General features: G+C 42.7%; 2 protein-coding genes across 3 annotated transcripts; one reads left to right on the plus strand and one right to left on the minus strand.

Annotated features, from left to right (window-relative positions):
• The first annotated feature begins 632 nt into the window (after positions 1-632).
• Positions 633-3,446, plus strand: MAD2L1 (mitotic arrest deficient 2 like 1). Its single transcript, XM_030478221.1, has 5 exons — positions 633-757; positions 940-1,086; positions 1,241-1,361; positions 1,972-2,075; positions 2,609-3,446. Exons 1-5 carry the CDS (start codon positions 682-684, stop codon positions 2,779-2,781), a joined length of 621 nt encoding a protein of 206 aa, XP_030334081.1. The 5' UTR covers positions 633-681; the 3' UTR covers positions 2,782-3,446.
• Positions 3,447-3,864: 418 nt separating this feature from the next.
• On the minus strand, positions 3,865-10,995 carry RPL7L1 (ribosomal protein L7 like 1). 2 transcript variants are annotated; one of them, XM_030478219.1, is made up of 7 exons: positions 8,241-10,995; positions 8,004-8,112; positions 5,923-6,086; positions 5,611-5,748; positions 5,237-5,346; positions 4,776-4,988; positions 3,865-4,524 (listed from the first exon to the last, which is right to left on the minus strand). In XM_030478219.1, the coding sequence occupies exons 1-6, from the start codon at positions 8,252-8,254 to the stop codon at positions 4,780-4,782; spliced, it is 744 nt and encodes a 247-aa protein (XP_030334079.1). In that variant the 5' UTR covers positions 8,255-10,995; the 3' UTR covers positions 3,865-4,524; positions 4,776-4,779. The 2 variants fall into 2 exon arrangements, with proteins under 2 accessions (XP_030334079.1, XP_030334080.1); XM_030478220.1 differs by having other exon boundaries at positions 3,865-4,988; positions 8,241-8,348.
• Between the last annotated feature and the right edge of the window lie 6,121 nt (positions 10,996-17,116).

Consider the following 17,116-nt stretch of genomic DNA (forward strand, 5'->3'; position numbering starts at 1 on the left):
ATGTTACCTGCTAACCTACAGATTGAAGGGAAAAGCGTGTTCCATCCAGCGTTCCCAGGTTCTCTGTGCCTGCCTTCGGACAGCACTTGCAGAATAGACCACTTCTATTTTAGATAGCTACTACTCGATTTACATAATGAGTGCTACCAAAAATCACCCTTAAACGAGGTACTCGCTTCATTTCATTTCTATTTGTAGAAGTATCATTTTTAAGTTCAGAAGTGCCTTCGTAGGGACGAATGCATCTCTGAACAGCCCCCGAAACCGCCCTTTCCACAGCATTTCCATGGCGAGGACTCGCTCCACTCACACCCTGTGCTTCCTTCAGCCCCTCCACAGGTGAGAAAGCTCATCCCCACTCAACAGCACCGAGAGCTGGTGCAATGCTTAACGCGGAAAGACCCCTTTTTCCCCGGACAGGTCACCCGACAGCCCTTCCTGCCGGTGGCAGCGCCGCAGCCCCGCTCCCCAACACAACAACGCACGGAGCCCGCCTCACGCCGCTCTGCCAAACAGCGCCCGCCCTGAAAGGTCGCTCCCCAACGGTCGTGCGCAAGTTGGGAGGGGGGAGGAGGCGCGGGCTCGCCGGCGCGCGCGTGCGCGGCGGCGGGTTGAGGAGCCGGGAAGGGGCGGGGCGCGGTTTAAACCGTGCGGCGGGGAAGCAGCGGCCGTGCGGCTGCCATGGCCAAGCAAGCGGGCCGGGACCAGCAGGGCATCACCCTGCGGGGCAGCGCGGAGATCGTCGCCGAGTTTTTCTGTAAGGGGCTGCCAGAAAGGGAGAGGGCGGGCGGGGAGGGTGGGCTTGGGGACTGGGCTGGGAAAAAGAGTGGACGGGGGGCGGATAGGCCTCTTGTGGGGAGACATGGCCGCCGGCAGGGAAGGGGGACGGCGACTGCCTCACGCGCACGCACCCCTACCTTCCCCTTTTCCTTGTTGCAGCCTATGGAATCAACAGCATCCTCTATCAGCGGGGCATCTACCCCCCCGAGACTTTCACCCGCGTCCAGAAGTATGGGCTCACCCTCCTCATCACCACCGACCCCGAGCTGAAGAACTATCTCAACAACGTGGTGGAGCAGATGAAAGGTGGCAGGGGCCTGGGCCGGGCCGGGGAGCTGAGGGGGGTTCTTCAGGCTGCCAAGCTACCTCTGCTGGCGGAAGGCTGCTGTGCCCTTCTTGTGTTTCTGCCAGTGCTTCTCATCTTTCTCACGCTGCAAGTAACTGCTGTGTGTTCTTTCAGAGTGGTTGTACAAGTGCATTGTGCAGCGTCTGGTGGTGGTCATCTCGAGTATTGAAAACAATGAGGTTCTGGAGCGGTGGCAGTTTGACATCGAGTGTGACAAAACTGCAAAGGATGAGAAGTGAGTAACAAGTGTTCCTGTGTCTGCGCCTCCCTGTATCTAGTAGCTGTGCAGGTACAAGATATGTGCCGTGCGCGTTTGTGCTGTTCCAGTTCCTCAGAGCAGTTGAGACAGCTGCTGCTCACTGAGCACGGAAGATGTGCCTTCAAACCTTACAAAGCCTTCCTTCTTTCTTACTGCTCATCCTTATGTTTGTCTGTAAACCATAAACTGTATGAATGAAGCATACATAATCCTCACGTGTGATTTGTATTTTTCTGTAAAGCATCAGATCAGAACTTGATTTTTAATCTTCAACAAAGTATATAAAATCCTGTACCAGGTATATGCCCTTAAGAACTACTACTTTGCTGTTGTTACACCAAAATGTTTTTATCCATTCTGGACTGACAATAAGTGTCCCAGTTCGTTACAAATACTGTGAAGCTTCACAACGGTAAACTAATTATCACTTAACTTTTCTAAGCCTACCTACCCTAGGGCTTAGTCACTACTATAAAAATCCTGTAACAAACAGACCAACAGAACTGAATTAGGAGAACTATATTTGAAGAAAATTGTCAAGATGGTAGAAACTTTCTTTCTTAACATAGTTTTCCTATTTTTCCAGTGAACCGCGAGAAAAATCTCAGAAAGTTATTCAGGATGAAATTCGATCTGTTATCAGACAAATCACTGCCACAGTAACTTTTCTGCCACTGTTGGAAACTGCCTGTGAGTATTGACTTCACTAAAGAAATCAGCTACGTCTTCTGGAAAACCTCAACTTTCCCACTTTAGAAAATATTTTCTGCTAACTTTGAGGTTTTTTAGTTATTACATGTCATACACCACCACATTTCTGAGACTTCATTTTGTCAGACTGAGCCAAGGACAGAACTCAGAGTAGCTTAACTAAATGAAACTAGCATGTGTACTCTGAGGAATGTAAGCTTTCATAAATAATAATTTTGTGACTAGCTGTGGACAGGCTTGTGTAACTTGCTCTTGAATTCATATAGAGCTCAGCTCCACAACATTTTAACATGTTAAAAAAAACCTTCCATCACACTTGCTTGAGAAAACTAAAATGGCTACATATGAATATAACCAGGACTTGTTTTCATGTTTCAACTATTTCTTTTCCCAGAACTAATATCAGTGTGATTTCTGTGAACCTTGGTACACATCTCAAGCTCTAGAAGATGTGCTTTACTTTCAAATATGCCATCTTATGCATGTGTTAATTTGTTCCCATTTGCTTACAGGTGCCTTTGACTTGCTGATATACACAGATAAAGATTTGGCAGTGCCAGAAAAGTGGGAAGAGTCAGGACCACAGTTCATAGCCAATTCAGAAGAGGTTCGTCTTCGTTCCTTCACTACTACAATCCACAAAGTCAACAGCACAGTGGCTTACAAAAAAGATTCCTTCCCGTAAGACATGGGGCCGGGGATTGTACATATGCTCTTACCTTGTATAGTTTCTGTTCATAGGGCAGCTAAGTCATGAACACATCATTATTGTTGCTTTTGCTGACGATACAGAAAAAAGGCAATGTATTCGTGATGATGTGGGGTAACACTAGACCAAGCTGGCATTGTTCTTAAAGGTCTAAATAAGGTATTCATGATGATATTTCAACTCTTTAAACATATGAGCTAAGTTACTAGTGTGTTAAACATGCGCATTAATAGAAAAACTGCCTGAATCTGGGATTAACTGCTAGAATTGTCCTCAGATCCTGTTACTTCAGTATTTTTTTTATAAACTGCATTCTACTAGCAGGCTTAAGTTCGCTCTCAAAAACACTCTCCTGACATGCCAGTTCTTTGTGCAAAAGCCTGGGCTGTTTTATTACCAGAAACAATCCTAAAATGAATAGGCAGAACAATTCCAAAGTGACTTGTACCTCTTTACCAATGAAAACAGCTGTTTATCAGGCAAATCTTCAATGAAGCCTTGTATATTGACGACTGTTGGGCTCTAGATCAGGGGATGGTGTTGTGTTAAGTATGTATATGTCTCTAATGTCTGTCAAGCATCATCTCTATCTGTATTCTTGTTTTACAAAATAAAGCTTGAAACTGTATAGTATTCTCTAATTCAGTCTGCAGTACTTCATAGTTTAGGTGGTTTTATGAACGCTGCATCTTAAGTTTATAACTACTCTAGAACTAATCCCCTAAAGGCATTGTAGCTGTTTCCTCTGAGTCTCAAAATGAGTGTTGTGGAGTCACTTTGAAATCCATTCATGGATTGTTTGCCCCCACTTAAGTCTTCAAATAACAGTATAGTCACAGGGACCTAATGATTCAGCACAGTGCCTTCCATATTTGTTAAACGGCATAACGCTGCTCCTGTGTTCTTCACTCATTTTTACACTAGAAGAAACTAGAGATTTAAAACCAGATGTTCAGGCTCTTCAATGTTTTTTCTTCATGTCCTTTGCCAATCTCAGTTCAAGCAGAGTATTTACCTCTTTCCACTCTTCTACACACAATTGTTCCTGCCATAATAGTGTACTTTTAAAAGTTTATTTAAAACAAAACTCTAAACATGCACTCTACTACAAAGTTTCTGAGCTTTTTTTCAGGAAGTAGTTCTCTCCAGCAGTGTGAACCTAGCACAAGTGAAAATGCAGCCTTCTGTAAATCACTAGCATGAAAATCATTGCTTTTTAAAATAAATACAATCTAGGTACTTCAAAGACGTTACATAGTTCACTACTAGGGCTTGCACTGCAGCAACAGAGTAACACCTCCTGTTTTCTTGTGCCTGTCATCAATATATGTTAAAGATGACTGCACCACCCCTTTGCCCTTAAGGAAGTGCACTTCAAGGCATGAAAGTTCAAGTTTTTCCACTGGGGAGTAACAGGATGGAAGGTGTGAGTGCAAATCAACTGTACCTCGTTTAGATCGGGAACTGACAACCACTGTTTTATACCAGATATGAGACCAGGAGTTCCAGTCACTTCTTCCTTGTACCAAGTACAATTTATTTGCTTTAAGAAGGACCAGCCCAAAGTCCCATCTCCATAACCATCTGTGTATTTTCTTTATAGAGAAACATATATAAAAATATATACAGTCAAGAGCTAGAGCGTATCATTGGATAATGTCCATGAGAACTGCATGTGAGAAGGAACAGGTCCCGAATCCTTAAGTCTTCACAAAGACCCTGTAGAACACCAAAGAAAAAAAAAAGTCACATCAATGCAATCTCCCAGGAGCCAGGCCCTTATGGAGGTATCCAACAGACTTGCTGACACTTAATGGGACCCACACTCTTCATTAGTTTTCCCTTCCATAAGCTTCTACTTCTGTAGAGTGAAGAACCAAAAAGGAGCTCCTGTCATGTCCTGTGGCAGTTATTCTTAGGAAGCTCAATAAAGGGTAAGATTTAGAAGTTACACAACAGGCATTCCTCACCTGACTAGTTCAGCTGACGTATAAGCTGGTTGATTGCTTCTCCTCTGCAGCCAGGCTTACCCATTTCCTTGAGGAAACCTACTTTGTTACGTGAAGCGTGGCGAGCCACTGACAGATGGAATGGCCACAGAAAATTTGTGACTTTTTTGAAATGCTTCCCAGCCGAATAGATCTCATGAATAAGGTCTTCCAGGCAAATAATACCATAGTTCCCTGCAGGGAAAAAACCAAAATTAAAAACCAACCAACCTAAAAACAGTAAAACAACAAAAAGCTGCCTGCTCCCTCCTCCCAAGATGTACACAAGATGCCAACTGTATTATCTCTCCTCACACTGCATTAGAATTGCCAGTCCTCCATATACAGGTCTTGCAAGCTTTTTCCCCGTCCCTCTTAGGTCACATTGCAAACTCATAACATCCTCCTGTAACCATGATTCATTTCTTCATTCTCCTCCTCACCTAAATGTTCCTCTATCAGCATATTGTCTGTCAGAGGCATCTTCTTTTTCTTAATCTTGGCTTGGCCCCGTTTCAGGATGAGCTCTCGTACGGATTTCAGGTTAGGATGCCTGTACAAAACAAAAAAAAATCAGATCTTTTAACAAAGAGACATGAGACAGAGGGAAAGCCTATCCTACTTCTCTGGTGGGAAAGTGACTAAGTTATATTTAGAACAACGAGAAAAGGGACAATAGAGAGTTTTAGATACAAAGCCGAGGAAGTTTGGACCATTACTGGAAAAGCCAGCTATGGATTTGTGATACCAAGTGGAGAATCAAAAAGCTATGATCTTTACAAGCAAACTATTACCAAGTCACAGGACTGGTACCTACCCCCACGCCACATACGGTTCCACAATCCGCAGCATCTTCAGCGATAATGGAGTCAGTTTAACAAATACTCCAGTGAAGTTTTTTCTCAGCTGCAGCAACTCAATCACTCTTCTTACTCTTTTGCTCACCCCCGTAATACTGAGTCAGAAAACAAATACTATTAGTAACCAGGTTTCTCTAATACAGCAACAAAAGACCTCGGATTACCTTCAAGGAGATATGTCTGGGTTGATCATGCTTTCTTTGCTTCGACATGATATGACAGCTACACATGGTAGCAGTAATAAAGGTAAGGAGTAACAAGTTTCTTACTCTACAATCCGCACAACAAAGGCTAGTTTCTGCTCCTGAGGTACAACCGTCTGTGCAGGTCTCTGCTCCATGCGCCTCAGCCGGACGTCATCTCGGTGTTTGCGCCATGAATCTCGAACAAAAGCCTCCAGGCGTTTAAACTGGAGCTGTTTTCCCCTCTGGTGCTAAAGGCAAAAGGATAAAAGGCCATCACCCTTCCAACAGTCTCAGGGGTTTGCATCTCATAGCCCAAATGAAATCCATAACTTGATGAACTATACTCTTCCAGTTCTGAACAAAAGAAAGAAGAAAATAAAATTGGTAATCTAAGCCCAAGAGAGAGAACTGAGGAACAACATACAAATTTACAAGTAGCTAGCCATAATTCATGAACAGTGAACTGAGAGTTTTTCCCCAAGAAAAAAAATACGTTAGGAAAAACAGAGCAAGATGCAGGATACTTCTAGGCATAGAAGAAATCAAACAGAAGCATCTGCAGGCACAGACAAGAGAGAGATTCACAACTGCACACACAGCTCAGCCAATCACTGGGAGAGCCACAAACAACATATGTGTCTGTATAGAACAGATGCTCCAGCAATACCCTAGTGTGACTCAAAATTACCATCCCATATCATAAAACTGGCTTTAAAGTCCTCTTCTATTAAGGCACACAGGCAACAAAACCAAACAACATCCAAGCATTCAAATAACTATTAAGTATTACTAATTTAAACACAGAACACCCAGAGCACTTAAAAAAAATAATTTCAGAATGATGGGAAAATTTAGAGCTTTTTTGTTTTTTTAAATAAGAAGATGTTTAAATGCCTATCCTTAGCTCAGGAACAAGTACATCCACCTAAATCATATGAATATTAGGTAACTACCATGCATATTCAACTCCTAATATTTTACACACACTACTGGCTAAATTATTATGCCATTTTAAATTAAAGTATCTAATGTTATGTGTCTTCTATTTCACCTTATACATCACCTATAAAATTATTCTGAATTTGCAAAGGAAGAAGCGAGCAGCAAAGCAAGAAGCCTTATTCAAAATCTCATCACTAGGGTCATTTTTCTAATGAGAATCTTACATGTAGCTATTTAACATTATTGCTTATGCCTCCACTTCCACCTTAGAAATACAGCAAGACACTGAGATATTTAAAACCACAAATACAGTATCTACCAAAAATGCCTGGAGTTCTGCACATAACTGCATCAACTCCACAGAACAGGTTCACTGGGAAAGCTTTAAGCCACTTCCAAGACAGGCACTTGCTATGTTATCTGAGATACAGCAGCACATTTCTCAGCAATTCTGAAATATAAAGGTTTGCTGTGCTCTGCCAGCCTGGAAGCCACATGCTGTGTGCAGAGAGTCTCCGTACTGGGAACATGTGCCACCCCACACGCAGAAAAAGGCTTCATGATGACCTGCCTATGCTCTAACAGGTTTACCTAGCTCACAACAGATAGCTAACTCTAGACGTGCTCCAGAAAAGCACATCTTCTCCATCAAGGTTTATGATGCAAAGGTGAACTAGTTTCAGACAGTGTTAATCCCATGGCAACAAAACAACTCAGCAGCATTACATTTTATCACGTGTGGCTGTACACACAAGCACCCTGGTAATCACTGATCTAAGAGGAACAACTCAGTCTTCATTAAGTTTGTGTTTCAGTATAACAAGCCAAAAAGTTTTGTCCTCTTTACAGCCCTCAGACACACGTGGAGAAAATGCTCAACCACTTAAGAAATTGACTCATGCTTCCCCTCAGAGATAACCCAAAGGATCATCATGCTATCAATACAGCGCCAGCACCTCGCTTTGCCCACCCGCAGAGATCGGGCATCCCCCCTCGCAGAGGAAGTTAATCACTTAGATCGTTTGGACGCCTGCAGGGAATCACGATTCCCTCCTCCGAAAGACAGGGACGGAAGGCTGCAGCACCGCTGCAGATCCGCTCTGGACTATATCTCTTTACAATCAGGCTCTCCCCGCCGGCCGCCAACTCCTCCACGCCGTCAGCTCCCGGCTGCACCACCGGGCCGGGGACCGCCGCCTCACATTCCCCCAGCCAGCCCCTACCTTGCGCTTGTTGAGGAGCGCCTGCTTGGCCTGGGTGGCCTTGATGGCCTGGTAGGCCTTCCTCTTCTTCAGCAAGTTCTCCGGCACCAGAGGGATCCGCCGCCTCGGCCTGCGGGGAGGGAGAAGCCGGTTACATCCAACAGCGCCGCACCCCGACCCGGCTACCCCGCCGCTGCCCCCGGCCCCGCGACCGCGCAGTCCCCGCGGATGGCCGCCCCGCCGCCTCGCCACACTCACTCCTCCTCCGCCATCTTGCCAGGGTGCCGGGGCCGCGCGTGCGCCGGGGCGGTGTCATGGCGGCCCAGCCCCTGGGCCAGCGCGCCGCGGCTCCTCCCCGTCCTTTACCCGATGAACCTGAAGCGCACCGGGGCGTGCGCCCGGGAAGGGGGCAGGGAGGCTCCTTGGGGTGCAGACCATACTGTGTCGGCGGGAAGGGGTGCGGAAGGGGTGGCAGCTCTTTGAAAGCCTAAAGGCTAACGGTGAACCCTGGAAAGCCATCCTGCCTCATCAAGGACTGCTTTGACACCAGGTGCCTTCTCTGCCTCGCTTCAGAGCTCCCAGAGAATGCTGGATGGGGAAAAAATAGTAATAAAATAATTCAAGAAAGGTGGTGTCTGTAAGTCCCCTCAGCTCTTCCAGCTCGTGTGGCAGCCCCTGGTGACACTGTGGAGGCAACGAGGGTGGGAGCTCCCCGCTCCCATACACCTCACGGTCCCAGGCAGAAACTCTGGCCACTGCGGAGCAGCAGGACAGCTGCCAGGGTGGCTGTGCTGGAGGTTGTGCATCAGGCTCGGATCCATGTTCAATAACACTTCAGAGCCTAAGCACCTTCCCTCTCTGCGGCTCCACCCCACTTAAAAAGTATCAAGGCCAGTGTCACCCCTGCTGTGAATGCCAAGGAGTAGAAATAATAACAGGCTTGCAGAGCTGTTGCCTGCAGGAGCTTGTGTGGCCACATCCAGAAGTCACTCTCGGGCTGTGACATGTCCCTCTCCCCAGCTTTCCTGGTGTGAGACAGATGTCTCACCACACTAGAGGCTTGTGAGGGGGGAAAAACCTTTTCAGAAAGAGCTTGTCTTTCAGCCCTTCACCAGAACGCCCTACAGAGCTTCACCAGGAGAAATTGTCAGTTTTCTTTGCCTCCCTGGTGGCTTCCAAGTCCTGCTCCCAAAGAGCAGGGCCTGCCTGAAGGTCCAAGGAGACCCAAGCGAGGACTTGTGCGCCACACAGCACACCTGAAGTGCAGGTGGGCAGCTGGTCGCAGCCACTTCTGAGGAAGGGATCTCAAATGTGGCCAGGATCCTGTGGAGCAGGAAGAGAGATGACCTCCCCGTTGAGGCAGCAGGTGCATGTGGGGAGGCGGCATAGCATTTCCAGCTGGCTGGAGAGCAGGGTGGTTATGGAGCAAGGGACTGGGGATGGGCAGTTCTTGTGCAGAAGCGTCAGGAAATTGGGACAAGTGGTTTGGACAAGAATCTCACCCATAGATGGTGCCATAGCCTCACGCTAATGGGATGTTGTTGCATCTGATGAGGTTGTGTTCGTGTTCTGCTGCCTCCTCTTTATCATGCAGGGTAGACGAGGGATGTGTACCTGTACACTGGACCTGTACTTTATTTGATCTACACCAACCATAGTTTCCTCTTCAATTTAACAGCTGAGAGCTTGAGCCTTTTGCTAGAAAGCTCAGCGATGCCAGGGTTTAACTGCTCACCTCAGTGAAACTGCAAACCTTCGAAATACTTCAACTAGGCCACTTCTGTTTCGACACCCAATACTTGAATATCTGTATCGAGGAACATGATCCCACATTCCAGAACCTGCTCAAGCACATATAAACATACTCAGCAAAAACGCACCCCATGGTGACCAAACCCAGCTTCCTATCAACTGTTCTCTGATGCAACCTTTTGGATTATGAGACAGAAAACAACAAGCTTAAGAAATAAATCATATGAAACTTGCACTGAAGAAATTAGAAGCAAATCCACAACTGCATAATTTCACTCTAACATTAGGGTAATCTGCACCACATGAAAATAGCTGAAACCTCTGGTAGCTCATGACAGAAAATGTGGCCCATTTAAATCTACAAATGGATCTATCAAATGTCACGCAGCATACACAGACTGACTTGTTAAACTTTAACTAATAGTTATATTAATGAATGACTACCCAAATCTCCTTGTTCGCGGGTAACTCAAGAAAAATATTCTCACTTTCCTAGGCAGCAAGCAGTTGTAAACTGACATTCAGCACTCTGAAATCCTGCTCTCTTCTTTTTTCTTGACAAGGCCTTTTCTTGACATTTTCTGAGATTTCCATGAACTGTTACAGACAAACCTAATGACTGCATGCTTACGATAGTCACCATACATCAGTGATAGATTAAATCATTTCTCCTAGTTTATAGATCATTCAGAATGATAGACAAAATCCTTCTAAAAAACCTGGATATCTAGTCATACTCCTTTCAATCATTGTCATTCAATGACTTCACAAACCGGTTAGTGGCTCCCCACCAGTATTTTTGATGAGGCTCCATGCGAGTGCATTTCCTCCAGTCTTCACCAATGCATCTCACATAAGTCTCAGAACCCACCCAAAGAAATTATTTTTGAAAACAAGGTTTTATATAATTCAAAAATGCCTGTTGGTTTGGGGAGGGTGAGACGGGAAGGCAGAGGTCACATTTAAGGACCAAAATTGAATGCATTGTATGAGAAATAAGTCATCCATAGAGAAAGATGCATCTTTTCATCAGTAGACTGTAGCCTTTTTTATCCTGTACTCCATGGAAGCTTTTTGCACTTTCATTAAAAATAAAAAAATAAAAAAAATCAGCATATAATTTTTAGCAAAGCATGTTACCTTTTGATACTAGCTGCAGCAGGTCTTTTATGCTGATGTGAGGAGATGGTGTTTGAAAGGTTGAATAGAGATCAAAATTCAAATGCTGCAGATATCTTTCCAGAATGAACAGGTTTTTTCTCCACCCTGGAAAGAAAGCTTTGTCTGAGCTGCTTGCTTTTAGGACTAAAACCTGGAATATTTTACAGGTGAGAAAGTGGCCCTGCTGTCATCACACTGGTCCATATTGCAGTGCTGCTGCAGCACCCTCACAAATTACTGCCACAGCTCCTGCCTACATTGGCTTGAAAACTCTTCACAGTGCATCTACAATATCATTAGGTCCTGCAGAGCTAGCCAAAAGCAGATCCCTTCATTATGCTTGGGACTTCTAGAACATTAGAGTAAACGAAAGACAACAAATGCAGATCACCTCCCTCTTGTTCCCCTCCAGACCTTACATGACTCGTGTTCTCTAGCATTGTGTCTCGCTGGCTTTTAATTTCATTTTGTTGTGATAATTTAGCCTGGTATTTTGTGTCATGTATTTGAATGTTTATTTTTATTACCTTACTCGCAGATACAAATGCAAAGACATTGGAAAATACAAACATAGCAAACTAATGCTGATAGGTGTGAATCTCACAAAAGGAGATGCTGTTGGTTTATTTTGTTATTGTATGGATGTAGTCCTCTTGGACAAAGTGACCACAGCTCTTGTTTAGATTAAACATTTAAGATTATTTATTTTCTCACTGCAGTAGGAAAATAGCTGTGGACTTCAGCCACAGCTTAAATCTTCACTTCCATTATGCCAGTGGCCTAGCTTTCTGAAGGTATCTGACTGTCCCTCTCTTTCCATCAGCTGAGATGTTTGCTATTTGGTGTACAGACCATTGGTTTTTGATGTTGAGCTGTACAAGGATGTGGAAGAAGTAAGTTGCACACAAAGTTCTAGTAATCTACATTGCCAGGCTGTTTCTACAGTCGTGCAGTGATGGCAATTCAATTTTTGAAGTCTGTAATTCTAGACAACAGTTTACATCCCAAAAAGAATTTGTTATGACATGTTTACTGCAAGAGAAATTTCCAACCCTTTCTTTATACTTACTGTGCTTAAGTTTAGATACTGCCAGTTATGGTTCTTAAGTTACAGCTTTTCTTAATATTTCTATAATGAGTGGATAGTTGCTCTGCCATAGCTCCATAACTATATCTCAGACATATACTTCTATAAATAAAAAGCAAGACAGCATGCCTGTGAAGCTGTCACAGTATTCAGGCTGGTATTTGATCTGCAGTTTGAAAGTGCCACATAAAGCAGCTTGAAAAAGTAGCAACATGTTGCTAGTCAAGCACGCAAATGTATATAAAAAAGTATAAAATGTGTATATGTGAATTTGTGGAAACAAATGTAAACATAATAAAATGTAAATATAGGTAAAAGCATGCCAAGACCTGACTCACTTTTGCAGGCAAATTTTTAGGGCTCCTGTGATGCAATCTATAGTGAAAGCAGGAGGAAGGATGATGCTGACCTGACTGCGGAACTGGTGCCTGCATTTCAGAGAGGACACCTGGGTACGGAAACAAAGGGCAAAAGCTAAGTTAGGAGGTGAGGTGGGATGTTAAAGGCATGAAACTTCTTGCCTTATTTTATCATATCACTATAAAAGAATAGTATAAAACCCCATTAAATTAAGTTCAAAGCACACAAAATCTCTACTGACACCGTGTGCAGTCTCAAAACAGCCAGAGGCACTCTTGAAATCTATCACTTTCACCAGTGAACTGTGCCCCAATCTGAAATCAGTCTGTAGTGAATTCCCTATAAAAAGAGCCAAAGAATTAAATTTTGTTTATTTTGTCAAACTGTGATCTAATCTTGGGAACATTTTAATGGGGAAAATACCTTGTGATATTAAATTATGCCCATTTTCAGATCTTTTAAGGAAAAAGTTTATATGATTTGGGAGAAGGCCCAGGAACTACTCTGTACACACTCAAACCAATGTTTAACAGAGAAAAAAGCTGGGTGGTCCAAGACTTACTTTCATGAAAATAAAAATCATATGAAGATAGACTAATACTTAATAAAAATATTTTTGCGAAAAGCTGTGGATAGATGCATATTTTTATTCTTCTAAAGACTAGGTTTCTAACGCAGTATCATTTAAAACACTACTTTCTAAATATTGTGCAATATGCATCTTATAAATGGATTCAAATAAGTAAATAAAATAACTCTCCATTGACTACAACACTGTGATCATTAATAACACACCCATTGCAGCAACATCATATTGCTTGCCTCCCTCATTGTGCTGTAACTAATGCTTGCATCCTGCAAGCACCATTTCTGTGAGAACTCCCCCTGGTTTCTCTGGCCCCACAGACAACTCTGAACCTCTCCCACCCCGGGATATTTGCCGTGCTGGGCCACAGCTGACTATCTGTGGGAGAGAGGAACGCTGCATCTCTCAAGAGGCACACACTCCTACTTGGTAGGACTGAACATGAAGTTATTGCTCCATGTGCTAGTTCATTTATGGCTTCATTGTCTTCTTCAAGCTGCCTCCTGTGTGAGAAGCAAAGACTTGGCAGCTATAAAATACTTTTTCATGTGGGGGGTTTCCCACGTACACAAGACCAAGTCCTCTAGCACTGCCCCAGCAGAGAGGCTGGCCAAGTTTCTTCAGTAAATTCTACTGCCATTATTTCTGTTCTTTCTCTAGTCCAATTCATTTACAAGCATTAATGGAAAATATTCTAGCTTTGAAAGCTCGATTTTATGATAACTATTGTGATTACTTCACTAGAAGAAAAGCAGACTACTAATAAAACCCTGACACTGTTCACAATTAGTGTCCTTGGAAATTATATCTGGGATTTAAGTTAAGAATATTAAATTACAGATTTACATCTGTCAAAATGTTCTGACATTTTCTAAGAATGTGGTGGTACCTACTTACAAGTTTCCTAAGTGAAACACTTGTAAGAAATTAAATGTTAATTAATTTCATCTTGCTTCTAATGTACTTGCAAAGGCTTGATTAATGAACCTGAAATAGAAAAATTGTTTTTTCAATTACAATAAACTGCGATGAAAAGAATTTCTTTTTCTGTGTTGTCTGCAAGACTGCGTACAGAGTGTCTGCAATGTGAGTGTATTACAAATTTAATTGTATCTTTAAAGAACAGGGGAGGTAAAAATAGACATCATTATATACGGTCTCCAATGGTCTATATGACCTCTCTCCTTCCTCCACAGGGATGAAAACCTCCATTTTATTTTGGAGGAAGACTGATTGAATTATGTCTGAGATGGAAGACGGTAAGAACAGAATAGGTGTCTTTCCCAGGCTCAGTAATTGGGAATCCTACCTCCTACTAGATAACTTTTTAATTGAACCTTCAAGATAATTATGCTATTTAGGTTGCAGAAGCATATTAATAAGTACACCACAGCATGAACTATTCATAAAAATACTACAGAGTAGGGAGCCATAAAAAGACATGGAATGGAATAACCTAATTAGGAAGTTTATCATTTCAGTGTAGACAACTTAATAGGAAATGCTTTTTGTATCCAGATGTGTTTCCTGTCCTAAATGTCAATTATTCTGATACAGTGGTGATAGGCAGGAGACAGTGAGATTTATCTTAAAAAAAAAAATAAAAGAAAATTAGTTATTCTTCCTTTTTGGTTCTGGTTACTGTCACATTAAATCTTATAACAAGTTCAGACTAGGTGAGGGAGCTGTTGTTTCAGGCAGAAATAGAAATCAAAAGAGCATTAAAACATCATAAGTGAGAAGTCATCTGCAGTAATTTATGTGAAATCACAGCACAATAGTACTGGTTTGCAGATTGCACCGTTGAGGTCTAAATGAAGCTGTGGTTGTGTGTGCTATAACGGTGCATGGCAATAGGGGTATCAAGATCTTCTCACTTTTTTGCCCTGTTAATTTATGCAGGGAAAGTTCTGGTTGGAACATTTTATTTTGCCTGCAATTATTTGTGACAACTGCCTAGCCACAATAAAGATACAGAACATTTGTATTTAACCAGGAAATATCAGGCAGGAAACACAGAGCCTGGAGGATGTAGGCGGTCATCCATAGCTTTATCCCAAGAAAGGGGCTGTGTCTCAGCTGCTCAGAGCTGCCTACGCACGGCAGGACCAAGGGAAGGGAGGGGGTAGTTGTAGGGTTCTCTTCATGGCACAGAAGACCCTTATAAGGCTGAATGCTAAGGCAGGCTATTGCAGATAAAAATCAGTAAATAAAATTGCAGCAATGAGTCACAAATTTATATATGAAATGATGGGCTCTAGGCTAATTAATAACACCAGGAGTAGGATTTTGGAATTATTATAGATAAATAAAAATATCAACTCCATGCTTAGAACAACAAACAGAATAGTAATTGAAAATTATTAGAGAAGGGATAAAGAACAAAGCAAAGACCATCATTACATACTGTAGCCCTTTACACCCACATTTTAAATGTTACAGTTTTTGTCAATCCTTTTTCTTCCATCTGTCTATCCCATATATCCATCCCGTATCTCCCTCCACCTTTCTCCAAGATAGACCTGGAAAAGGTTCAAAGAAAGAAGATCAAAGGTATGGAATAGTTTCCACCTATGGAGCAGTAAATAGTCTGGACTCTCAGGCTGGAAGAAAGGTATCTGAGAGAAAATAAAATAGTCTGTAAAATCATAAATGGTGGGATACTGGTTCCCTCTTCCTTCCAGCACAAGAGGTAAGGAACCTCAGATGAAGGTAACAGGAGGCAGGTTCACAGCAAACAACTGCTTTTTCCAGCACGTGAACTTCTAGTTAAGACACAGCCACTGAGAGAGGTCAGGTGAACCAAAAATTATGAGAGGAACCCCTTGACCCTACTACAGACTCCTGAGTCTTAGAAGACTATTGACATGGCACGTGTGCCAGTCATTTATATATTATGAAGATGCAAGTTTACATGCCATTTTCTGTGAAGATAACTTTTCCTGCAAAAGACAGGAGATCAATTTACAATATCGAGCTGGGCCTGCAGATATAGCATTAAATAATTGGATTCTCAAATACTGATAGTTCCTCCTTCAGTGCTCTTGGCAAAATACCTTTCAAGTGGGCACCTATCAGATGAATACAAGACGTAATTTGAAAATCCCACCTTATGTGCAACTTTTAAGCATCTTACACAACCTAGAGCATTCATAAGCTCGTATGTTTTGTAGCACTTTTGACTGTCATTTTACCTTCCTTTTCTTTATACATTTGGGCTGTATCATGAAATTTACCCAGTTCAATTCCTGAACAGATTAATTTTTGCAGTATTTTATCTCTACCATTCTTCTATTTCCCATAATAGGCATGCACTCCATTTTTTCCTACAGTGGGTACAAATGTTTCTTTCATAACAGTCAGTCTGTTTTTTTTTCCTAAACCTTTCATGCACTGATCCTAATACAGATAAGACAATTAAAAAGGTTGCTAAAAATGAATAAATCAAAGCCCTGGGGATGAACCAGAAATAAGAAAAATACCAATGCGATGCCTCAAACCCTTTTTCCAACAATGTACAAGTCTGTAACAAAGAATTAAAAACAAACTGAACAAAATCAGTCACATAAGAGCCAAATGACCCTGCATTGTCCTCCAGTATTTTAAATATTTATATTTGGGTGGAGATGAGAAAAGAAATGAAGTTGTAGGCCCCCATTTCAAAAGAATGCCAAGTCACCTTTTAGTTGCCTGACTTTCCCTTGATACATTGATTTAGGATATTAAAAGGACATCAGTATTTGTATGTACACCTCAGGTTTGGTTGTGGTTTACATAAAGTCTCAAACCCTTCTGATAATCCCATGGCATAAACTATGCCATTCTGTTGTTTTAATCTCACAGCAAGATGTGTAACACCTCCAAATAAAATAGAGGCAGTTTTTCTTCCTATGGCCAAGAAAGTCCCGATGACTGCTGCTGCTTCCTAACAGACTGCATTTTTAGTTTGTCCTACCTGGAACTCTGTGCTGACCTCCACACTTTTTTGCAACAGTGCTTACATGTGCAACTGAAGCATTCTTCCCTGTATTCAGAGAGTACAGCAGATGAGGGATCTGCAGCAGAAGCGTGCAGTCTCAGTGTTGGTAAGCCCCTGTCTCTGTAAGCTACTTTTGCCAAGCATCGGAGTTACACATCCCAGCCATGCATCCTCATCTGCCTCCTCCCCTGCCCTGTGCATCTGACATT

The sequence above is a fragment of the Strigops habroptila genome, chromosome 3, assembly GCF_004027225.2.
Source record: "Strigops habroptila isolate Jane chromosome 3, bStrHab1.2.pri, whole genome shotgun sequence".
NCBI lineage: Eukaryota > Metazoa > Chordata > Aves > Psittaciformes > Psittacidae > Strigops > Strigops habroptila.